This window comes from Hippocampus guttulatus, chromosome 4 (genome assembly GCF_054856545.1).
Source record: "Hippocampus guttulatus isolate MCC_2025c chromosome 4, RoL_Hgut_1.0, whole genome shotgun sequence".
Taxonomy (NCBI): Eukaryota; Metazoa; Chordata; class Actinopteri; order Syngnathiformes; family Syngnathidae; genus Hippocampus; species Hippocampus guttulatus.
In genome coordinates, this window is record NC_141264.1 from 12,103,528 (window position 1) to 12,129,413 (window position 25,886).

A 25,886-nucleotide genomic window follows, 5' to 3' on the forward strand; every position below is an offset into this window, starting at 1 on the left:
GGAAGCATAAGCGTGCAAACATCAGCCCTTATGTCATCATTCGTAGTCGTATTAACAGCCAGAGGGAGCGGTGGCTCGGTGTGACAACTTGAAGTAAACTTGAGCAGTCAGACAGTGATGAGATCGTGTGCCTACTATAATGCAAAGGGGGACCTGAACGGTGGCACACGTATCAAAGCGTGGGCTCATCAGATTTCCGTGAATGTAGTCGGCGGCGCCGGGGGTACGTGCGCTTTGTGAGGTAACCGCACTGTTACTATTTTTAGAAGCAACGTTGCGGTAGTGGAATCAATCAAAGTGGGTTGGCATTCGCTGTTACGTGCTGCTGCTTTTCGTGCCTCCTGCGCGTTTTTTTTTTGTGCACTTGTTCATCCTGGGACAGAGTATCGCTTGACGTATTTTCACCTCAGCTCATGTTTTCTCGCGTTTCGCCGTGACAAAGAACACCGGTGGATTGCAAACTTTTGTGCCATGGAATCTGTCCGACTTCGTGGCACCGACACGTTGCTCGCCTTTGGTCGCTCGTGTAGTTTTTTGCAGTTTAACCACATGTCGAGAGAACATTGCATTTCAGAATGAAAATGACGAGTATTCAATGACAAATCACCAAGTCGTCCGGAACGCGGGAGGTGCACGCCGCTTTCTCACCTGTCAAGCGTAAAAATAGAAATTTTCTTATGGGAATTAAGCACTCGTCCCGTTGCATGCTCCTCAGGAGGAAAATGGCGGATTCTGAGAGCATTGAGGTAAGTCTGTCAGTTTTTTTTTCTTGTGCAAAACCGCTCGGCTGCACTTAGTTGTTCGGACTCTGACGCCCATATTTGTCCTGTGGGTCCTACCTCCGGTGCGAAAGTTACGTCGTGGGCAATCAACGCTTTCTCCTCGCAATTTTGTTTAATTCAGTTTGAAATGACATTCTGAGCAGCTGCGATTTGTGTTTGTTAAAATATCCAAGAGACAAGTGCTGTCCATCCTACATATAGTAGCTGCATCGTCTGGTCTACAAGTACACCATGTTTTTTTTTTGCAGTCTGAAGGATTTGGGGGGGGGGGGCATACAGGGATTTCAGCATGAGGAATGATACAGTTTGTGAAAAGTCATCAGTGCCAGCTCTCGTTTTCACGTTGAGCAGTTAGCCATTAAAAAAACAACACACCACATATAGACAGTAGGATCTGGATGCTTATCCTCCCACAACATCCATGTACAAAGGCAATGCAGCAGACATTCTGCTCTTACAAAGATAATCATATGAATAACTTGGCATTGACACAATCACGAAGTGTTACTTTATTGTTACATCCAATAGTATCGGTTGATGTGGTGCATCGTACTGAGAGATTTCAAGTCTGTATTCACACTATCAAAGTGGTGTTATTTTATTATTACACCAGATAGTATAGTTGGCAGTGGTGCATCGTAGTGAGAGCCTCTTTTTAGATTTGTAATTATTTAGCTAGAAAAGTGGGGCGGGAGATATTAGAAACCCTTATTGTGTCGAATTAGATTTTACCTATGCACCACGATGCTTCATGTACCTCGATTTAATTGGCCTCCAATAGCGCTGTCCATGGTGCTGCTGTACCTCGTAGCTGGACTGCTGGATGGTTTGAAACTGCTTGCTTAGAAATTCTTGCATCAGGAGATGAAGCAGTTGTAGCCAGCCAAAAGGTCACTCAATGCTACACAGGTTATTGTAAACCACTGCAGATTCATAAATGGCTCTTTGTGGGGCAAGAAAAGGATTGTTGTTGTTTTTTTTAAAGTATGCTCATATGATTGCTTTGGTTCGAGAATATTTCATATTGTAAAAGATTGACCCAATCAAGCTTTGTTCTGGAAAGAGGGTTTTTTTTTTTTTAGTACCATGCGCTGCAGTGCAGTACTGTGTTCCTACACTTAGGGACAATTTAGAGTGCTCCATTTACCTACTATGCATATTTTTGGAATGTGGAGAAATTCAGAGTACCCGGACAACACCCACATGCAAGAACATGCAAACACCACACAAGAAGGCCAGGGTTGGATTCAAACCCACAATCTCTGCACTGTGAGGTGGATGTCCTAACCAGTCGACCACTCTGCCGCCCAACCTATAAACCATTCATCTGAAACAACAACCAAAGACCGACACTCAGCTGTGACTGCTTTTAGCAAGGGGACTGATGAGGGAACGTCTAATTCATCTTGAAATGGACAAGAAACATGCTTACCAGACTTGAAATCAGAAATCTTACCACAAGATAATGAAAATGAGAAAGAATCAATGGATGTTACAATACAACACAACTTTAATTATATCGTGCATTTCACAACAGCTGCAGCAGTAACAAAGCACTTTTCATCCATCCATTATCTGATCCACTTATACTCAGACGGGTCGCAGGAGTGCTGGTGCCTTTCTCAGCTGTCTTCGGGCAGTAAGCCGGGTACACCCTGAACTGGTTGCCAGACAATCACAGGATACACATAGACAAACCATTTAGGCTCACAATCACATATAGGGACAATTTAGAGCGTTCAATCAACCTCCCAGGATTTTTTTAGATTGTGGGAGGAAACCAAAGTACCAAGAGAAAACCCATTTATATTTTCAAATGATAACTTTGGTAACATTCTGAGAAAATCTAAATGTCCTATCACTGGTGAGCTACTTTTAGAACAGGCCAGCGGACTGTCCATGAGGGCTGCCGGTTGCCCGCGTGCACCACAATGATGCCCCTGAATTAGATATCAGTCACTCTTCTATCATTATGCTCAGTGCTCACTATTCTCATTGATCTTTTTGCTGGACATTTACAACATTTAAAATACAAAGTGCTAGTATGTTCAATATCTATGTAGCTATCAAGCTAAATGTATATACAGTAAATATTCTCTAGTACGGACTCGTGTTTGCGCTTTCCAATTTGTCCTGATAACAGAAATTCCTCATTTGGGAAATGAGCATGGTACATGTCCTTTATGAACCTGCAAGTATGTTGACAAAATGCACGTGTAACAACACAATCAATAAAATACAAAAATATACTGTCCAAAAACTGCAATACAGGTGTATCCCAAAAAATCACAACAGTAAAATACGTACAGTATTTTAATGTTTATTTTTTTCTGTCTTGGGAAAAAATTTGTATTTTGGATTGTTTTGTTGGATGCATTCTTTGGTTTATGACAATGTTTGCCTGCATGTCATACAGTTTTCTTGCTAGTTGCAAGTAACTGTCCCGTTGATCACCGATGTCTGGTAATTCTTGTGCATACTGAAGGATTTTTGTTGCCATTTGCATTGCTTCCTTGCTGGATGGTGGCTTGTCATCAGGAGTTGAATCGATGCCTTGTTTTTTAAAGTTTCGTAGATTTGCGTCTTTCCGACTCCAAGTGTCTGCTGGATCTTTTTAACTTTGTGTCCAGCCTCGCTCAAACGGATGCATTTCACTCGCTCCGCTCCAGTCTAACAGTTCTTCTACGTTTCGATGCGATGATCTACACGACGTAAGTGAATAAAGTTAAAATCTTTCGCAATTACAATAAAACGCACGCCAATAAAAAGTTACTTACACGTCTTCGTTTCGAATCTGATGAATGAAAACGGCGAAGCGAACACGTTTCTTCGGTCATGTCGAGTGGGTGCTGCTTTTAAGCTCGTGCCGCGTTCTCCAGGACGTAAGTGAATAAAGTTAAAATCATTCACAATTACAGCAAAACGCACGGCAATAAAAACTCACTTACACGTCGTCGTTTAGAATCTGATGATCGAAAAACGCGAAGTGAAAACTTGTTTCAGCGTCAGTCTTTTCCGTCGCATTGGGTGGGCGTTGCGTGTATTTAAGCTCCCGCGGCATTACACCTCCATCCGGGTTACGGATAGTGGAATTTCCGCTTACGCAACTTCCGGTAACACGTAATATCGTAGTCAAAATGTTAATGCATAGGTTTTTATTCCGGATGAAGGATATTCCTCTCCATAGAATTCCGCGGATGGGATTATTTACTGTATAGAGATACAATACATCCAAGAACTGAGAACACAATTTTCTGATTGCCTGCACGAGGGGTTTGCATTTGCCAGTGCATTAGAAGATGCATTGATGTTGTTTGAGCTGCTCCCTTTATTTGCCAGCTCTGCTCCAAATGCATACCTGTCAACTTTTCGGAGCGCCAACCTGTATAAACTACCAAAAAAATCCTTATAAAGAGCAAAAAATCCTTATAACATACCAAAGCATTTTATATGTCAAAATAACGGCAGAAAAAAAACCACGAAATTTTCAATGATATTTATTGTAGATCTCCATAATACAATGTCTGGTTAATGTCTAATCATCATTCTACTCAGTGGCATTACTGTGTTCAGAGTTGTATTCCTGCGTTACTTTTTTCACCAACTCCAAATGATTTGGAGCTGGTGAAAAAAAAAAACGCGGAAATTTTCAGAATCCGTATGATTTGTGCGATACGGCCATATACGTAAGATTCACCACAAAATCCGTATGAACTATGGCTAAACCGTATGAGTTGACAGGTATGCAAATGTAATGTTTCTGTTGAATGAATGATGAATGATATCATGGCAGTGATACAGAATGACCAGTACGTCTGTGAGAGGGCGAAGGTCACATCAGAAAAAGTGGATAGTGTTCCTAAATATTTACTAGCAATATGACTCTAAATAAAACAATATTTCACTTGCAGTAACTTATGAGTTTACTGTCTCCGGATCTCATTCAAACCCCTTTATCACTTTCTATACTGACTTCAATTACTGTATGACTTGAGTTAAATTAGTGATGTATAATACTGCACAGTTATATGAACCAAAGTTTCTAGGTCTATAATGCTGCTCTTTTTCTATAATCGTGTTAAAGATGGAGCCCAGCTGTTTAACAGGATATCAAGTAAAAGGTACCTTTTCGATCTATGCAAATGTACGCCAACACAGGTGGGACTTTTCCTTGTGTCTCAAGATGGTCTGCTCAGACAAGGACTGGTTCATCCCTTTTGGTCGCGTTTCCTTGTGTCCTGACCAACATCAGTTGTGTGGCATTCATTTACAGAATATTTCTCATTCATTTGCAGCTGTTTTCATCTTGGGTGTTTTTAAAATGTATTTTATTTTTTTAACGACTTCTGCTCAAAACTTGATACAACAGCATCAATGTGCTAAGTAACTTACTCATGAACACTTTGAAAGTGCAATGGCTCAAGCTACATCAACTTGACTCTTTGGAATTGCCGCACAATATATTACCCACTGTAACAAGGAGTCTACAATCAATGTAAAATATTCACAAATATAAACGTGATGTATACGCCCCACTGTAAAGTTCTTCCGATGTGTGCTGTTTCTATTAAACCTTGTGACCTTGGCCAAGCAGATATCTCTGTCATTCTGAATTTCTACACTTGGCTATAACTTTCCATTTTTAATGGTTGATTGGTTTTGACAATGCAAGAGGAGTGCAACCCTGCCACAGTGAACAGGATAAGAGAAACAGATAATGGGTAGTGCAGGTTCTAAGAGGCCAGCACTCGCATATCTAGTGGCAGTACAATCGATGAATTAGCACACAAGCAGCTACTATAAAGGTTTTGAGTGCATATAATTTATCAGGTCAACTTTTTCGCACATGGTTGTCTGTGTGCACATCTGTCCGCTTAAAACTTGGAGTTCCTCAAGACTTAATTTGTTCCATTTCAAATCGGCAAGCTTGACATGACTGAACATCGATAGAGCAGCATTAAGTTCAAGTTCAAGTCAACTTTATTGTCAAATGTGCTACATGTGCAACATACAGCACAGATGAAATTACTTTCCTCTCAACCACAGGAGAGGTATGTGATATGTGAACAAACCACATAATGTATATAATGAGCAACCCATCCTCCGTTTTCTGTATCACTTTTCCTCAGTAAGTGACTAGAGCCTATTCCAGCCCGTGCCCTATTTCTCTTGTCCTTCCACATCTTCCAATTTCGAGGTACAAGTGCGAACATCTCTTTCACAAAAGGTTACCAGTGAACAATCCATTAACATTCATTTAGGGTAGGGACTGGACATGTTGACCCTTTTGTGCTGAAAACAATTTATTGCTTTTGCCAGCGGGAACAATTAAGATCAGGAGGAGTGTCAAGATGCCAGCGACCCTCGTGAAGATAAACAGATTACAAATTGGATGGATGGATGAATGGATGGATGGATTGTCAAGACTAGAATGACCTGTTCAGTGTATCAGTTTCTTTGTTACGGGTTCTCTATTTCACTCACTCACAAATGCACAGCCCGTTACAGCCTACCCAGCAGGCCTTAGAAAAGATAATCAGGGCATTATGAGTGCACCTTCTGTGCAGAACAACAGTTTATTGCCTTGTGCTGACAGACAGGCTGACTTCAAGATGGAGATCCAAGTATGCTCCAGAATTGGTGGACTGTTTGGACTCACTAAACAGCAAACATGGAGCCCCAAACTGGCATTCGAGCTTGTTAAAGAATAAAGAAATCTAAGACACTAACAGTCGGTTCTTAACCTAATTCCACTTTGTTCATTTTCAAGTTAAATGTGTACATATTTTCAAGGTGCATTTCTAAAATCACAAAGCATCATCTTTTTGGGAATAAATTTCATCTACTGTTTCTCTAGCAGCCACAGCCGGTCCGCATCGTTGCATCACAGTCGGCTCAGCCAACCTCTTTGCCAAAGCCTGTGCCTTCCGTCCAGCCCACCCCAAGACCTCTTGTCCCACCACATTCGCCACACGCTGCCAGCCTTCCAAGCTGCTCTGGAAGGGGAAAGATGGGAAAGCTCTGTAATCCAGAGGAGATGACCTCAAAAGACTACTACTTTGACTCTTACGCCCACTTTGGTATCCATGAGGTAAGTCGGTATATCCTGCTGTTAGCACGCTTATTGGAAGGCCAATCATTGGCACATGGAACTTGTGCAGGTGAAACAACGTTAGTAAATTGTCCACTTGGAACTATTTTACAGCAGCTGATTTTTCATTCACTGCTAGGCACTTTTTATGTGAATTTACTGCACTTCGGTACAGTGAATCCCTGCCACTTGTCAGGGATAGAGACTGAACCCGGCCACAGATAGCACCAATACTGTCAAGTTTTGCAAGATGGTGGCGTAGGACCCCAAAAAGCAGGGAGGAGCAGGGTGAATTGACCAAAATGTATTTAACAAAAATACACGCAGGAGTACAATGGAAAAAACACTAAGTCGAAGTACTCAAAAAATGCCTGGAAATCAAAAGTATCAAACCAAACTATAACAGGAAACAAAACATGATATGCTCACATACTCACAATGACCCAACAAAAACTGACAGAAACTCAGGGAACTAAATACAAGCTAGGTGACGAGACGAGAAACACCTGGACATCACAAAGGGTTGAGGGAGCTCATTGGTTACACACAAGGGGCACTGATAACGACAACAGGTGGCGAAAAAAGGGCACATGAGGAACCAAAACCAAACGTAACTAGACCAAAACATAACAAATACAAGTGTAAATGAACTGAAAGCACTTCAACGGTTTAAAGTTGTCCATAATGATGTCATTAAGACAGGCCTTATTAACACATGAAATAAGTTGAGCACAGACTTCTAGCAAAGGCAAAGTATCCTACAATGTCCGTTTTTTTACTTGCAGAGCAAAACTCTTTCACTCTAATCCATAGGTGTCAAACTCAGGTCCTGGAGGGCCGCTGTCCTGCATGTTTTCCAAGTCTCCCTGTTGCAACACACCTGATTCAAATGATCAGCTCATCAGCAAGCCTGACATTGAACCTGTTCATTTGAATCAGGTGTGTTGCAACAGGGAGACTTGGAAAACATGCAGGACAGCGGCCCTCCAGGACCTGAGTTTGACACCTATGCTCTAATCCGACGCTGCAGTAAAGTGGGGGGCCAAGTGACACAAAGCAATCACTTTCTTTACCAGAACTCTGTTAGCTGGATCTGGTCGTCCACGAGCACATTACTCCAACAATACTGCCAAAACTACTGAAAGTGAACTCTGATTCAACTGTACATGATGTGCCATGGGACCGACCATTTAAGTCTCATGGCAGAAATGTATTCAATCCTCTTACGAATGGTGAGAAGAAGTTATCACTGGTGAAAAAGATGAACATAAACCGAACAAGACAAAGACAAGTAAAATAATATATAACAGAACAGATACTTCTTCTTCTTTCGGCTTGTCCCTTTTCAGGGGTTGCCACATTAATTTCCATCTTTCCCTGTTCTCTGCATCCTCTACTCTGACTCCAACTACCTGCATGTCTTCCCTCACGGAATCCATGAATCTCCTCTTTGGCCTTCCTCTCCGTCTCCTACCTGGTAGCTCCATCTCTAACATTCTCCTACCAATGTATCCACTGTACCTCCTCTGTACATGTCCAAACCATCTCAGTCTGGCATCTCTAACTTTTTCTCCAAACTTTCCTGTCTGAGTTGTCCCTCTGATGACCTCATTTCTGGTCGTGTCCATCCTTGTCACTCCTAAGGAGAATCTCAGCAACTTTAACTCAGCCACCTCTAACTCTGCCTCCTGTCTTTTGCCAACAACAACAATAACAGAACAGATACAAAAAATACAAATTAATCTGCACATCCGCTTGATCCAGCTGTAGCGCTCATGAATAAAACCAAACAGCACCACACTTATGTCATCTTATTAAAATGCGTCTTGAAATCCTTGCTTTCCTTCTTTATCGCACACATTTCCTCGAATGAAGATACATGTTAACCATGTCCAGTTTTAGTAAGGCTTCACAAAAAGAGAACATCAACTTAGTCTGATCTGTGACACACCTTTTTTTTTTCGACGAATGATTTAGGAGAAGAGTCGGGGTACATTTACCGTATTTTCACGACCATTCGGCGCACCGTATGGTTGGGCGCAGTCTCATTAATGGGTGCTATTTTTGTATTTTACACATATACAAAACGCACTGTATTATTGGGCGCAATTTTAAAGTGGTAAAACATACGCCAGCTTAAACATACGGCATTCATGCGCGCACGCTAAAAACACGTTAGCTTGAAGCATACGGTAGCATGCCAAGACATACAGATACAAGCTAAAAACACGTTTTTAAAAAGGCAACAGAAGCAAAACTGAGTTCCGTTGTATTTTATTTAGCCATTGTACAATGTACTCACATTTTTCGATCAATCATCACCCAGAAATCCATCAAAGTCCTCATCCTCTGTATCAGAATTGAACAATTGTGCAAGTACCGGTAATCCATCAAAAACACCGTGTTCCCTCTCGTTGTCAGTCACTCTCATTGCCATGTGGCTCCACAGAAATGATGCCGGCTTTGCCAAAAACTCAAACAACAGTGCAAGCAGACACGTTCGTCCAAGCAGCCACAATCCATTCGCAAATTGTGGCGTAACTCGCCCGGCGCTGCCTCTCACTCTTTGTAAAGTCGTGTTTGCCATCGATCATTCATTGTCCCCATGCCGTTCGCAACTTTACTTTGAACGCCCGGTTGATGCCGATGTCCAGCGGTTGGAGTTCTTTAGTCAAGCCTCCGGGAATAACGGCAAGCTCAGAGTTCATTTGCTTGACTTGGTTTTTCACCGCTGCTGTGAGATGGGCACGCATGCCAAAAGCATAACCGATGGCTTGAAGTTTGAACTGAGCTTCGTAGGCGTGTCTCTTTGTAGAATTTATTTTCGGGGGTTCTTAGAAACCAAAACCGAAGTTGTTTTGCAACAATGCACATAGCCACACTCTATACAGGTGTTGGTACCTGCTTGGGGCGTACCTTTAGCGTCCACTTACACGCCCACCCTTCACCCATTGGCGGACTTCTTCCCCGCATGCCTGTCCTCACTCACGTCTGCCTTTTCTCTCTCTCTCTCTCTCCATATATGTATATATACACACCCACCCTTCACTGATTGGCCGACTTCTTTGCCGCATGCCTGTCCACAGTCACTTCCGCCTTTTCTCTATATAAACAGCGTGTCGGCTATCAGTCAGGTTTTGGAACTCAGCGCATACACAAGACGCTCTGCATCATAAGGCGTCCTGTCCATTTTGGAGAAAATTTAAGACTTTTAATGGCGCCTTATAGTCGTGAAAATACGGTATCTCGCTTCTGACCACACTTCACAGCGCGAGGTAAAGGCAAAAAGGAGAAATAAATAGACTGAGCCCAGAGGCTCATGTGAGTCCTCCCAAAACACCTTTTATTGATTTGTGTGTAAAACCATGCAACTTTGATATAATACACGACGAGCACACAGTGCATATATCACAGCAAATCCACAAACACAGTTGTCAGACCGTATTTCAAACTCAGGGAAACAAATTGCCACTTTCCCACGGGGTCACCCTTATCAGCATCTTTCTCACCTTGTTTTGTTTTACATTTAAACCAGGAGATGTTGAAGGATGAGGTGAGGACGCTCACCTACCGCAATTCCATGTACCACAACAAGCACGTGTTCAAGGATAAAATAGTTCTGGATGTTGGAAGCGGCACTGGGATCTTATCCATGTTTGCAGCCAAAGCAGGAGCAAAGCATGTGTATGGGGTAGGTAACACAACATTCTGTATGGAGGTTTACAGTGGCAAAGCAACAGGCTCAAAATCCATGCCGGAGCCCATCTTGATAGCGCGTATGGTATGCGGCTCTCTGTATGGCTTGTTTCATGTGTATCTGGACATTTGAACCGCTGCACCATGGGTCAGGTTTATTCTAATCTTAGAAGAATCTCCTGTCTCAGGCAGGTGATAAAAGTGCTCTGGCCTCTCAGGTCGGTACACATGCCATGCAGTAACGATTTTAGAGCCCTCTGTCACTTTTACTGAGGGCACAAGTAATTGCTAGTCAGGTCATGTCTGAGGATACGCACCGCTAGCTTAGAATAACCACATGGATCCTATTTTGGGACTACAGGTATATGTTTGCTTCATACCTTCAGGGGAGGAATGATGAACTTAGAATTATAAGGTACTGGTTGACATGCGCTTGCGTGAGTATTCCCTTCTGCTCTCTCTCTCTCTCTCTCTCTCTGCCGAGCATTTATGTTTCTCCTCCGGCTGATTTTTGTGTCACTCACACCCATCTGGCTGTGCTCAAACACACAAAAAAATGGAACTATGACTTGAGGGATTGAATCTACTTTTGAGCATTGCAATATGCCCATTCCGCTCTACTCAAGAGTTAATAAGGCATTATATGAAACATGAGCCATCCATTGAGGTGAAAAGGCCGGGCTACAGGCCAACTCAACACTATACTATTATGTGTACATTTTAAAAGAAGAAAGAAGAAATTGATATTCAGGAGTGCCTATAACTCACTTGCTAGATTGCATGTCCAAGAGACGTACTAAATAACCTATGCCATCAGGTCACATGTGGTTTACATTTGCATTCTGTCTTAAAATGATAAAGTAACAATTTTCTTTTAAACATTTAACAAATGATTAGTCGAGCCAAAGCAAAAACAAACTTGCTTCGGGATCGTGGGGAATCCGTCTATGATGACAGCTATTGGGTGCACTGCAGAATTGTGTCATCTTCGTAGCAGGCTTGTTGTGTTTCATTGGGAATGGAAGAGAGGCTTATGTGACTCCCTATTCAAGTCACCCACACACACACACACACACTAAAAACTATATGATATGATGTATAACCTATAACCTGAGTAGGTTGAAATTAACTTTTGGTCGTCTCGTGTTGGTGACAAAAACGTACGCTCATGAATAAGCAGACACAGTTGAATAAAAAAACGCACACACACACAGTGCCAATCAAAAAAAATAACAAGACGCAGTGATTCACTCTGGTGTTAAGAAGTCAGTATGATGCTATGGTATTAATGGCATGCAACAAAAGCATTATTCACAACATAATTATTAACAGATTAGCATTGTTGCAGCTATTTAATTGATATTGAAACAACACTGACAAAATGTGGCATGTACGTTAATAGTCTGTCTTGAATTATTGAAGAAATAACAGTCAGGAAAGACTTCAAAGCGGATGTTTGATCTTTATTTCTAAAGAAAATGCCCAAGAGGAGATCCCGATTGTGGTGTCCTTTGCAGTGGAGGTCTCCTCGATACTTATGCTTATCAGTTTCTTTCGCTAAAACAAAAGACCTCATTCTTCCACGTAATCATACCAAAAGGGTAGCTTGTTGTCTTTTAATGCAACACATCGAGACTTCTTTCCTCTTCTGATGTCTTCGTGTTGACCAGATGGCTCTCCTGTCACATGATGGCTGCATTTCCCCCAAATGACCCCAGAAAGATGGAATACAATGTGCAGTGGAGTTTTTTTTTTTCCAATGAACAGTTGAGAATCTATCCTCCCATCTCCAGTTGATTTTTTTCTTTCCAATGAACAGTTCACATCCCCTAATCCTGCAAAAACTCTGAAATGAAAATGTCTCTTCTAAAAAGACATCTTTGAAAAGAAAAAAAATGGTTTCTTCTCTCTCTCAGATTGAATGTTCCAGTATTTCAGAATACTCAGAAAGGATCATCAAGTCCAACCACCTCGACAGCGGTAAGAGCTACTCTACTTTACGATGACAATGCAGAGTCTCTCTTTGACAGCTTAATCGATACCTTTTTGCAACTTCATCTGCAATGCAAGAGTTACATGGTCATAAAGAGGGGTAGACCAGTGATTCAAACCAGGGTGCTGTGGCAGATCATCAGCTGTGTGAAATGATCCAATTTTGTTTAATGAAAAAAAAAAACAACAACAATGGAAGGTAATTTTAAGTTCGAGTTTGTATATCTACATATGCCGGCAACGTACAGTACACTACTGTGAAAGGCAGAAGAAATACGTAATCACGTTTCAATCACTTTGAAAGGTATCGGGGTTCACGTCATTAAAACTGGCCTTAGTATCAACCCTTTAAATGTTCAAATAGAGCAACCAAAAGCTGTACTCAGCTACTCTCTCCAAGGGCAGAGCTTCACAAGAGCTTTGGTGAAACTCCAGCTGGTCCACACATTTCCATAAGAACACAACACTGGTACAAAGTTTGTATAAGCGCTCGCTGTTTGTGGTTTCATTTCTTCCGTTCTCACGTTTCCGCATAAAGTCCTCCATATCTCAAGTCATGACATCTGCAGACATTCCTTTCAAAAGAGCATAGATACGATTAACCTGATGGATTCAAGATTTTTGGATGGCTAGAAAGAATCAGCATTTTTATGAGATTTCAAACGTGTGTTTTAGTGATAACCATCATCAATGGAAAAGTGGAAGAGGTGGAGCTCCCTGTGGAGGAGGTTGACATCATTATATCCGAGTGGATGGGTTATAGTCTCTTCTACGAATCCATGCTGAACACGGTCATCTTTGCCAGGGACAAGTGGCTGGTAAGCACTCATGACACAAAGTGAACTCAAACGTTTTATTACTGTGAATAGTAGTTAGCATATTTATTTTTATATTTGAGGAAAAAAAATAAATGTCAATTTGTGATATGATTAGAGGACTTGGAATGTTTGCTACAAAGAAGTGGGACATTGAGAGGACTCAGTAAAGGTGATAACAATACAAGTGGCACGGTGCAGGGGGGAGGGTGGTGGAGGACCCCAAAAAGCAGGCAAGAGGGAGGAGCAGGGTCAACTCGACAAAATGTATTAATCAAACACTGAGAAAACCAAATCTGAAACAAGCAAAGTCCTGAAAACAAAAAAAATTCAAAGTAAGAACAAAACTCTTGGCATAAGCAAAAAAATATGACATGATAAACACAAACCAACCAAAGCAGTGACAGCAACAGAAACAGCCACAATGACCCGACACCGAGTGGTCTGGCCGGGAGTCCTTTTAACAGAAAACCTACTAATGACATGATGACCAACAGGTGTGCCGCTGTGGGAGGAGCCCTACAGAGCCACCTGTTGGTCCCAAACAAATCAACCTTGACAACAAGGAAATGCGGCGTAGTGAAAAGGCCAAAAAAGAGGCATATATGCCAGGTTGGACAGTAAAGGTGAGCAAATCTTTACTGCTCGGCCAGACAAAGAGGTGGATATGGAAAGGATACAGGATGTAGCAGGTTAGGGTGATTATCAGGATAGAGATGGAAAGGGGCGGTCTGGTGCCTGTAATGTGCTGCATAGTTGGAAAGAATTCTTTGAGGAATCCATGAATGAGCAAAATGAGAGCAAAGGAAGAATAGAATAAGCAATTGTGGGAGAAGAGGAAGTAACAATGATTGGTAAGGAATACATTAGAAAGGTCCTAAAAAGGACGACAATGGAAAGCCAGTTGATATCATGACATATCCTTGGAGGTATGAAAGCATCTAGGAGAGGTGGCTGTAGAGTTTTTGACCCGGGTCAGGGGGGCGGGGGGGGGTGTGCTAGTGCGGATTTTCAAGGGCGAGCTCGATGTGCAGAGTTGCGGTAACTATATAGAGGAATCAAGTTGGTGAGCCACGTAATGACGTTATGGGAAAGAGTAGTGGAAGCAAGACTCAGGACAGGAGTAAAGGGGTGTGATGTGATTGAAGAGTCTGTGCGAAGATGATGGGGTAAAGTTAGAAAACAGACATGGTGAGGCCGAACATGATGTACCGATGAGCCACTGAAGAGACAACAAGAAGTGGAGCTGCAGGTGGCTGAAATGAAGATGTTGAGGTTTTCTTTGGGAGTCACCAGGAGAGCTGCATTCCACTAGTGATCCCCCAAAGAATTAAGAATATATGAGATTATAAAAACTTGACTGAAACAATTAACTTTTTGTCTTTTTAATGACATTAAGTCAATGCAAAATCATGAATATTTAAGAAAGATCAAGCTTTTTTATGGGGTTTCCCCATATTAAGATCCCAAGTATGATGACTAACACACTATACCAAATTCGAACTTTGTCCAAATAAAATTGTGACCTGTGTCATGTGCAGAAAAAAAATCTCTGCACCAGATGATGAATGACTGCGAATCATGAGAGAACTATTAAAATTGGAGTTATAATTGACAATTCCTCTGCTTTTTCTCTTGTGTAAAAGAAACCAGGTGGACTCATGTTTCCCGATCGTGCCTCTTTGTATGTGTTGGCCATAGAGGACAGGCAGTATAAAGACTTCAAAATTCATTGTAAGTTCATTGCAAGTATGCATGTGTTGCAGTTTGCTACCTGTCTGTGTTACATTTAGGTACAAAAGCATTCGGTTCCGACATCTTTGTAACTATGGCCTTCATTTTTAATGCATGCATGAAAAAACATTTGCAGACAATGAGTACTTAATTTCAGTCTGTGGATATAATCAAAAAAGGAGTGTCCTCGCTGCAGGTGCTTTTGTCTTCAGGAAGTAAAACAAAAGCTGTGACTGATGTGGCAATTGAAGAAAAGTCCATTTATTTGGCTTTAAAAAAAATCTCAAATTGTGTTTTGTAGTAATAATCATTATGGCAACTAAAATGGAGGATAGCAGAGCTTTCCTTGGAGAAAAAAAATGAACATACTATTTGTCAGGAATATTTGTGGTCAGGTAACGTTGGGGTATTATCATCAAACTCGAATTTGGAGGGTTAACAACTCATCACAGGGCAACTACTCATCATATTGCAAAAAAACAACAGTGAAGCAAGATCCTGAGCCTGTGGGCAGAAGAAACCAAGGTCAAGGTCAATGGGAAGAGAAATGTGGAGAAGGAAAAGAACATCTCATTATTCAAAGTGTAGCAGATCAGTTCTCACACTTGTTGGAGGCACTTAACGTGACACGAGTATGTTTGCGTGCCAATGGAACATGTTGCCTGGTGTTTATGGATGAACCTCTGACAGAAGTAACAAGATCAAATGTGAGGCATGTTGGATTATATCAAAGAAATGCCACCAAAGATAGGACTGCACTCCCCAATGTGCATGTTGCCATAGAGCCATCGCAAATTCAACGGGATGCAGCTATTTCACTTCTACAAATGATTTGTTTTAAACTGGTGCTCTCACGCTCACCCTGGCTAATGGCTAATATTAGTCAACAAGCCTTTCCATCTCTGAGTCATCTCACTCCAAAAGCACAACAAGGGCTGTGGGTGATGTTTCCTTCTGGATACAAAGCAAAAGAAGAGTGCCAAAGCCATTGTTATACTGTCCATATATCATACAAGTGGAACACTGACCGTAAATAAAATTAAGTTTTCATAACAACCTTCTGCAATATATTTGCTGTGCGACTAAACTACAACAGCTGTGAAACGTCAAGCTCTGCAGAGGAACCTTTATTCAACTGCCAGTCACAGTTCATGAAATACGGCAGGTGATGACATCCGCTGAACTTGCTTCAGTCATCTTTGAAAAAGAAGTTAAGTAGTGTCAGCAAGATGTCAGACGGTGTGTCTCCAATCTTCCCCATGCATCTCAATAGTCATTAACAAACAAACAGAACCGCGCTTCGATCACCAGTATCAGATTACAAACTGATCGGATAAGAAAGTGACGTAGCTAAAATTAAGAACGTCAAAGGCAAACCCCTCCCCCCACCAAAAAAAAAAATTCCAAGGAATGCGTTGCAAAAATGTAAATCTGAGCATGGTAAAATATCTTAAAACAAGCATATGTGGGGGTTTTTTGTTCTGTTCCAAAGATAACAAGCAAGCATGTTGACTTTTGATATTTTTGTGTCACTTTTATGTAACTACTAAATTGCGTGATAATTTATATTCCATGCAATCTGCAGCACGCGGCTTCGTTGCGTGGAAGTGTCACTATACTCAGGCAGCCTGCAGCTTTGCTAGGACGTCAGACTATTTTTACTCTTCGGATACTATTTATTTATTTAATGCAGTGGAGTTGTGTAAATGTGAATTTCACACATGGGCAAACTGAACCGAGGGTTGCACAAACTGCACTCGTCTCCTCATTCTGTGGGCAGATGGCCTCATTTGACCTTTGCACTGAGGTAGAATTGGCCTTATGCGGCGTTCAGTCAACACGTTGTGCTCCTCACAGTTCCTCTGAGCAAAGCAAAGCACCGTCTTAGTATAAGGACCATCATTAATCTGAATGTGGAACATTGTCAGATATGTGACCCGCACATTTTCCCCCATAAAAAAAAAAAAGCTCATTAGTTTGGCTCACAAATAGAATAGTTGCGTTCCAATGAATAATGTACAGTCATCTCCTATCCTGCCTGTGTGCTAAGATTGTGAAGTCAGCGTTTACATCGCTTTATGTTGACAAAGTATCTGACTTCATGTATGTGTCAAATTATTGCAAATTGCTTCCAAACACCGTAAAAGCTAACTCCAGGCATTGGGAGCTCGACATTCTGAGAAACCCAGTGACGAGCAACCTGGCCTGTTGTGGTTTTCTAGCTGCACAGCATAGCTCAACATTGTTTATATCCCTTGGCTTTTCAACACACAATAAAACAATCGCCAAGTAGCAATTTGCATGAGTCGTACATATTTTAATCTTTAACATACTAGAGTAATTATGCTGTTTTTCAAGGGTGGGAGAACGTATACGGCTTTGATATGACTTGTATCCGCAATGTGGCGATGAAGGAGCCTCTGGTTGACGTCGTGGACCCCAAACAGGTCGTGACCAACTCCTGCCTCGTCAAGGTATGGCAGATTTTCTTTTGCTCCCGTTGAAATGGCGTGCGGCTATCGGTTCTAATGAATTATCAATTCATGAATCCTTTTTTCGGTTCAGCTGTTTAGGGTCACATAGGCAAGGTCTCATATTTAATTTCAGTGGTTTGAAAACGATTAAAAATGAGCTCGGAGTGGATTTAATTGCTGCAAACATATCAGCTTTGTGTTCAACCAAACAGGCACAGATTTTACACTAAGTACAATTGTGAGTAAATCAAGACAAGATCATCATTATTTCAATGGCGTCGACATACTTTTTGTGACATTTGTGTTTGTTGATGTGTGGTGGGATTTTTCTATTGGAAAACATGCCCAGTGGTGCAACTAAAGCTGTAAACCACCGATTAGATATAAAGCGAGCCAGAAGCCACAACAACAACTCCAGCTTGACAGAAATTATGAAGTGCAGTTTTGGAACAGAAAGAGGCCGTGACCATTTTTTTTTTTTTGCACTGAAATGGAGTGATCAAACGTGACAATATCAAGTTCTGTCGGGCCAGGAGAATATAAAAAAATAAATAAATCTAGGATCAAACCCTTGTGGCTGACTGTAACGGAGAAATTGGAGTCAGACGGATGTTATTGTAATAATAAGAACAATAGATCTTATTTTTGACTAACTTTGCATTTGGAGACAATCAGCCAGGGAGAGCTTTTTGAAAAAGATTTTATCAGGTCTAATACGGGGATAATAGGTGTCAAAAACAAAAGACCAGTGTGTGATGTGCCTCAAACATTTAACCTCTCGTTGCTGCATCTCAGTGGGATGCCTTGCATGTGACCTTTCTGCAAGTCATTTTGCTACAATTGATTCAACCCAATTTCATTCTGTCATGTGATGCGATTATTCCATCAGTGCTCTCTGCTTGCTTTGCTCGCGTGCTAGTTGGCAGGCAACTCTTTTCTATCTTTTATATAAACCAGTTTTAATGCTAATTATGATATATTACAGAGAGTTCATAACGAGCCACAAGCACTGTGAAAATAACGAAAGTACAAAACAATGGTTCCAACAATAACACCCAGCTTAAATACTATTTTCACCGAGTGAGCACAGTCTGATTATATGTCTGTGATGTTGTGCCAACAGATCATTAATTTATTATACTGCAGTTTGTAACGAGGATCACAAGTCAAATTGTACTAAGACTCCGGGCGTGTGGAGGGCCCAATCCCAGAGACTGGAGACAATTGGCAGCTAGAACGATGAGTTTATTGAACCAAAGGTATCGGATCTTGCGGTAGCCAAGGGTGAACGGTTCTGGGTTGGAGAACGGCATCCTAGAGTTGGCAGGGTGCAGAACGCAGAACTGGCGGGCAAGGAGCAAAATGATCTGGGAATACAAATAAGAAGACTTGGTCAAAATCAGAAAATACTCAAGATGGCTTGCTGCACACACTCATATTCGAGAGTATTAATTTGGTGATGTAGTGGCGCTCGGTACTGGCTTAACTATTCCACAGAGTGAGATTGTTTGCAACCGGTGCCAGCACCGCTAGTCTTTCCAATTCTGCACAATAAAACACCCATACACAGGGAAAAGAAACAGCGGGGCTCAAGGAGCAGGGTCAGGCAACCTGACAAAGTGAGAAAAAAATTGAAAATGACTGAAGAGTTGTGCTGCTACTTATTAAAAACATCAAGACTCTTCAACAGCAATATTCCTATGGTTTTATTAACAGTCACTAAAATGTATTACAGCACACATCATCCCGCACCAAAACCATTACAGATTCGCAGTCAATAGATAGCATAATAGAATAGCAACATGAAAATTTGTATGAACTGCAGTACCCTCTGGAACTCTTCTCAGTACTGCAAATAAACCGAAATCAAATCAACACACTGGATTTGGACTATTGAACATAAAACATATACAGTAATAATTTGTTCAGACTACATCTGAACTACGTCCATGTCACTCCTCATCTGGCCATTAAGATGCAATTTCTGTCACTAAATGGGTGGTTATAATGTCCATATTAATGCTCAGAGTGCATTATTAATGTATTACTACCATTAAAAAAATATATTTGCTACCTCAATTCCTACATGAGAAAAACAGAATACTGTATTGTTATTTTGTCCATTAATAAGGAGTATTTTTTTTGAATGAAATACACTCAATGTAGCGTTTGTCCTTGTGTATTATACACAGTGCTCTACTCATCTTTTTCCACTTTTTTGTACTTGCATTTATCTATATTTTGTCATATGAATATTTTTCTTCTGGATGGTTCTATTTTCTTATCAATCAGGATCAATTCACTGTTTTTTTTCTTACTTTGAATAGGTAATTAAATAAATAAAATCGATATTCATTGATATCGGCTGGCATGAAATACTTACATTTTGCGTTATGTTTAACACAGTCAACCATTGAAACTGTATTATTTTGCACTTTCAATTCATTTTGAGCAAAGTTTTGAGGGCTTTTTTGCGCTGATTCCAAATCTCCCCTCGTTTCTTTTTTCCTTGCACATCAGGTTTTCATAATAATAATATAGTGATATATTTGTACTGTATTGCTGTAATGTTTTAATATGGAAATATTTATGAAGTAAGGTGGAAATGATTTCTGAAATGTCATAGCAATAAATTCCGTATGGTAAAATCCGTATTGTGTGAGCTTTTATAGGTCTTATGAAAATGAAAATGTCTCAGTGACCTGATGCGTTAAAAAACAAATACAGGCATTTTTTAAAATCAGCATCACAAATACAAATAGGGACACAAAGTCATCTCCGATAAAATTTGCTGTTGACCGGTGTGATCTGTCTTTGATTCAATAGAAATCGATATCGATGAGCACTCAGCATTTGAGTACTAGTGGTAGTGGTATCGGTCTGAAAAAAAAGTCCCTGCTCATTTGAGAAGTAAAATGCTCGTTCCCTTTGATCCTGAACAAGATAAGCATCGAAGAGAATGGATTGACGTAAAGTTCATTTAAATGTCATTTAACATAAAAATCTTAATAGTGTAGTGGTATAATAGCTGAACAAATCTGTCTCTAACCACAGTCTTTATCAGAGTCAGGAGACCAGGTGACCACGTACAAGCCTGCAACAATCGCATGGTTGGATATGAGGCTTGATGATGATTTACCTGTGAGCTTACTGTATAAGTGAGAGATCCATCTCTTTACGCTAACAGGAGGTGGACATCTACACAGTGAAGCCTGAAGACCTCTCTTTCACAACAGCATTCTGCCTGCAGATCCAGAGAAATGACTACATACATGCACTAGTCACCTATTTCAACATCGAATTCACCAAATGTCATAAAAAGACTGGTTTCTCCACGGGTAAGATGCCACAGCTATTTTATTTTGAATTGTTTTAAGTGCAATTGTTGAAAAGTCACATGAATGAATGTTGGCTAATTTAGATTGAATCTTTTCCCTAACAAATACAAAGGGAACGCCGCAGGGTAGAAGGAATAAATATGTGTGTGTGAGTGGGGAGGGGATCTCATCAGCAGTAGTCCAAACTACAATTGAATTGTGAGTCTCCAGACATTTTCGAATATTTGCTTTGTCTCCGTTCTCCGTGGTGTTGATCTAATCTCTACAAGAACAGGGACACAATTGCACTGACCAGCCAGTTGCGCGATATGCAGTTATGATATCCCATTGAAGAGCTATGTTTAAAAGGTGTTTTTTGTTTTGTTTGTTTGTTTTTTTTGCAAATGATTTTCAAACTGGTTTTGACTGGCCCTGTCAAAGAGGGATTCCTTTAAGTATATGTGCCTTTTTAAAGTTGCAGTTTGCACTACAGTGTATGCAAGAGGGACAAACTGCTATGCTATAGTGGGACTGACCTCTAGTGGCGATAGGATAAATTGCATTTGTTAGAAATGGCAGTTGCAGTCATTTTATGATTACATGCTCAAATAATAATAATAATACATTTTATTTATAAGCGCCTTTCAAGACACCCAAGGACACTTAACAATAAGAAAAAACACAAAACAATATGGGTTGAGCAGCGGCAGCCAAAACGCGCCAGCGTTCACTCAACCCGGAAGTCAGAAAGAAACCACAAGGGAGGGAGAGGGGGAGAAAAAAAAACACGCTCGAACTATCCTCATTTTGAGGATAGTTTGAGTTAGGCAAAAAACTCCTGCACAAGCATATGACAGTTACAACAGGTCACAAGATACACCAAAATCATCATCAATATAGCCGTGTAATTTTAGCTCTCGTTCTCTAAAACGACTCCCTTTATAGTTGGGAGTTTTCCAGTCCTAATCACTAAGCATATGCTGGGGTAATATCTCAACTTGGACAAAAACAGGAGTAGCCTGACCAGGGAGAAGCAGAGGGGAAAAAATTGCAAGCTCGTCTCCCAATTTACATGACAAGATCTGACCAAAAAAGGATTCATTTGGCAGTTCCTTTTATATAATACACTCAAAGAACTGTTTATACAGACAAGAAAAGCTGTATTGCTGCCACAGTCCAGCACAGCAGGCTGAACATTCTGACTCAAGTGCACCTCGTATTTTGAATGTCAGCTAAGCTATTGTCAGTGACGGTCAGAGCACTCGAGCATGCTCTGAATTGTTTTGTCAGTCAGATCCAAACAAAATAAAACACACACATGCACAAATAGACACACACACACATAAGAAAGAGGTAAACCTCCATTTAAAGCCGACGTACTGTGTTCAAGAAGTGTTATTATGTGCCACTTTGGACCATTTCTTCACACCAAGACAATCACAAAGCCTACTGGTTCTGCTTATTGCAAACTTTAGATTTTGTAAGACATCAGAACCTCGACAAGAAATGTGTATCACTCATTTTTTGCCAAGTAAGAAGCATGTGTTTTTCCTTCAGAAGTATAAAGGCATAATTCTCATCAGTTGATCAATCATAGTCCGGGCTAGATGCCTTGACTTTCATTCAGCCATCATCCATCCACCTATTTTCTATCCTCATTTGGATCATGAGAAATCTTACAGTTGATTTTGTGTGTGTGTGTGTCCCCTAGCTCCGAATGCTGCATACACCCACTGGAAGCAGACCGTGTTCTACCTGGAGGACTACTTAACTGTGCGAAGAGGAGAGGAAATCACTGGCAGCATTGCAATGAAGCCAAATGACAAAAATATTGTACGTCTTACACAAAGCTTCTCTCATAGTCATGTGGAGATAGCCGGATGTCCATAACTATCGATACATCACATTGATCGGGATTAATGAACGTCTGACTCACCCAATGAGCTGCCTGTCCACAGTAAACTCTTTTTTTGTATGGTGACGACTGACGAGCAAAGCCGGCACCAGTAGCAATGCAGACAACTGTTGACCTTGTTCTCCTCTGTGTTGAACAAACGGGGACTCTATACTCCTCATCTTTATACTTAGTAACTTTTGACAAGGCTTCATCATACAATTGTCAAGTTTGCAAAAATCTTGAATCTTGAATGAATATAGAAAATGAGTCACATAAACAGTTTGGGATGTCATATTAGCACTCTTGTCAAGATAGGGATCATTTTACCGCTGATTTAAACAAAATGTGCAAAGTATTTGGTCACCGATTGCAAATCAAGCATGCAAATCAACATGAAAACATGTCTAAAAAAGTCCAAATATATTGCAAAGTATTTTGTAAATACAGTATAGAAGCCAGAAGAAACATGAGGTTGTCATAACATTCATAACATGAAAAAAAGCCCATTCATAAAGAAATATCCAACCAGACACATGAGATAACATTACTGCCGGCGTTTTGGGACTGGGAAGTCCTGTACATGTGGAATGTAGTTTTCCAGTATCCAGTATGTAGACGATGATTGTGTCTATACCCATGGCATCAAAGTTGAAGTTACGTTCAGCTCTGAAACGTCGTCCAGTCTCGCTGATCATGTCATTGGCTGAGAAAGTCGAAAGGGTGGTCATTATGTGAATTCGCTCCACAGTTTTGTAACGTTAGACTAAAAGTGCAGAACGTCTATCTCACATGCACGTTTTCAGAAAAAGGCACATCGCTAACGGTTACTTGGCCATTTTAAAAATATTAAAATATTTGGATAGAAACATGAATAACTCTTGCAATGGTAATTTCACTGTTATGTGACTTAATTTAATGTCACGTTTGCGTGGTGGTGGTGGACCCCAAAAAGCAGGCAGGAGGGAGGAGCAGGGTGTATTTGAAGAAGTGTATTGATAAAACACAGAAAACTAAATCCTAAACAAACAAAGTCCAAAGTACCAAACAAAAACCATGACTGATGCTCAAAACTATCAATAACAGAAACATGACCAAAAACAGGACCTAAACATGACAAACAAACAAACATGACAGCAGCAAAGAGCAACAAACAATGACCCGACAATGAGTAGTCGGCCGGGAGTCCTTTTATAGCCACTATTACCTAACGACCAACAGGTGTGCAGCTGCAGGGAAAAACCACACACTGCCACCTGTTGGTCACAAACCAAAACATGACATTTAAAATGTGATCTGATCACTACTTCACATTTTCCCCTCCAGCATTCTCACTTGAAATGTTTGACAAACTTTTTTTTGTTTGTGCCCGCAGCGGGACTTGGACTTCACCTTTGAGCTGGATTTCAAAGGACAACTGTGTGAGGCAGCGATAGTCCACGACTACAAGATGCGCTAGGTTTTGCAGGAAACTGGGATTAAATACACTTGCGAGGAGCAGAAGAAGACAAAAAAAAAAAAACCTTCCTGGACAAATAACAACGTGGAATGAGGATGGAAGGACGGGGCAGAGTACAGAGGTGGCCCCACTAACAACTTGCTATGGATGTTGTCAGTCATGAAGCCATGGGCGCAGACTGTTAAACAACTTTGAATGTAATGGTGGGTGCGGGGTTGGGGGGGGGGTGTTTTTGCTCTAACTTGTTCAGAGTTAGATTCTCGCTGTACATGTTGGTGAAATGGAGTGATGTACCTGTGTCATTTGTTTTTCAGCATAACTCGGACCTCATTGCATAGGAGTATCTGTCCAATGACTGTTGTCCATTTTGTCTGTTTGACATCTTAATTTGGTTGGGTTTGACCCTTTGCTGGCTGTCAGATAAACCGTTTAGTTTGTAGTTGTGTCATGTAAGGCTCAGAGATGGTCAAACTATTCATCTGAGCACAACAGCCAAGGACAAACCTGCTGCAGGAACTTTACTAGGTGTGTGTGTGTGTGTGTGTGTGTGAGAGTCATGTGAAAGGTAACGTGTTAAATTGTGAGCGTACAGTGCTGATACCTTGCGTGATGGACAGTGTCAAAGGTGACACCTTTGCCCAACTCCATACTATTGTTTCCCATGTCATCAGTTTGAACAGGCAGTTTTGGTATCGTTTGACCTGCTACTTCAATAACGACAAGTGTAGAATACAATGCGATCCAGCACAAGAGCTGTATTAAAAAAAAAAAATCGATATAGATATATTCTTCACAAAATCAGTATGATGCTGTGTATTTCTACACCGTTGGAAACAATAATAAACATAAATCACAATTAAAACTAAGCATTAAGATCTTTGTAAAGGTCATTCAGAACCAGCCAATTCTGGACCAAGTCTGAAAAGACGTTTCAAAACGTCTTTGGGAGTGAATGAGGTAATATCGCTCTTGTACCGGATCCCCTATCCAAGTGGCTGATGAGTCTTTGTTCTCCTTAATGCCTTGACCAAGTTCCCAAGTGTTCCTGATTCTATTTCTCAATGCTGCATTTATATTAGTTCATTTATTAGGGTCCACTTAAGTTAGCCATGTCAAACCTTTTAGGGTTATACTGGTTTTTCCCCCCAAAAATGTGAACCTGGCAATTATCACACAATCTATCAAATTGTCCACATGAGACCCGCAACAATAGGCTGTAAACTTTGCTTTGTAGTTAATCAGTAAGATAAACAAGAGTATCTTGTCACTCTGAAGAGGTTTTCCTTTTGAAAGCCTTAAGAGGCTTGATTAATATAAAATACACAATTTTAAAAAATACTAAGATTGATCAATTCGCTATTTTTTGAAAATGAACAGCTCCTGATTGCACAGCTGACCGCTACAAATTGTTAATGTTAAAAGCAATTTTTAGGATAACTTACTGGGAACTCTTTGGAGTCTCCAATCATCCCCAAAAATTTGTTATACAGTATTCAACAAAATGCAGAAATATAATAAACTAGCATGTTCTTATGCATCTTCTATTGATTGACTTATTTATATTCAGTTCAACTATGATGTTTCATATGTTTTTATGAGGTCTGAAAAATTGAATAAACTGCGATGCGTAAA

General features: G+C 40.7%; 1 protein-coding gene across 1 annotated transcript; it reads left to right on the forward strand.

The window, feature by feature from the left end:
- Positions 1-344: 344 nt before the first annotated feature.
- On the forward strand, positions 345-25,870 carry prmt8a (protein arginine methyltransferase 8a). The gene is made up of 10 exons (XM_086110022.1): positions 345-746; positions 6,640-6,873; positions 10,409-10,564; positions 12,486-12,549; positions 13,237-13,379; positions 15,023-15,110; positions 17,469-17,584; positions 20,772-20,922; positions 22,613-22,734; positions 24,171-25,870. Exons 1-10 carry the CDS (start codon positions 678-680, stop codon positions 24,252-24,254), a joined length of 1,227 nt encoding a protein of 408 aa, XP_085966148.1. The 5' UTR covers positions 345-677; the 3' UTR covers positions 24,255-25,870.
- Positions 25,871-25,886: the final 16 nt, after the last annotated feature.

Coding starts and splice junctions, on each gene's coding strand:
- prmt8a (XM_086110022.1), top strand. CDS start 678: ATGGGAATTAAGCACTCGTCCCGTTGCATGCTCCTCAGGAGGAAAATG. Junction 15,111..17,468: donor TAAAGACTTCAAAATTCATT/GTAAGTTCATTG, acceptor CTGTTTTTCAAG/GGTGGGAGAACGTATACGGC. Junction 22,735..24,170: donor AGCCAAATGACAAAAATATT/GTACGTCTTACA, acceptor TTGTGCCCGCAG/CGGGACTTGGACTTCACCTT.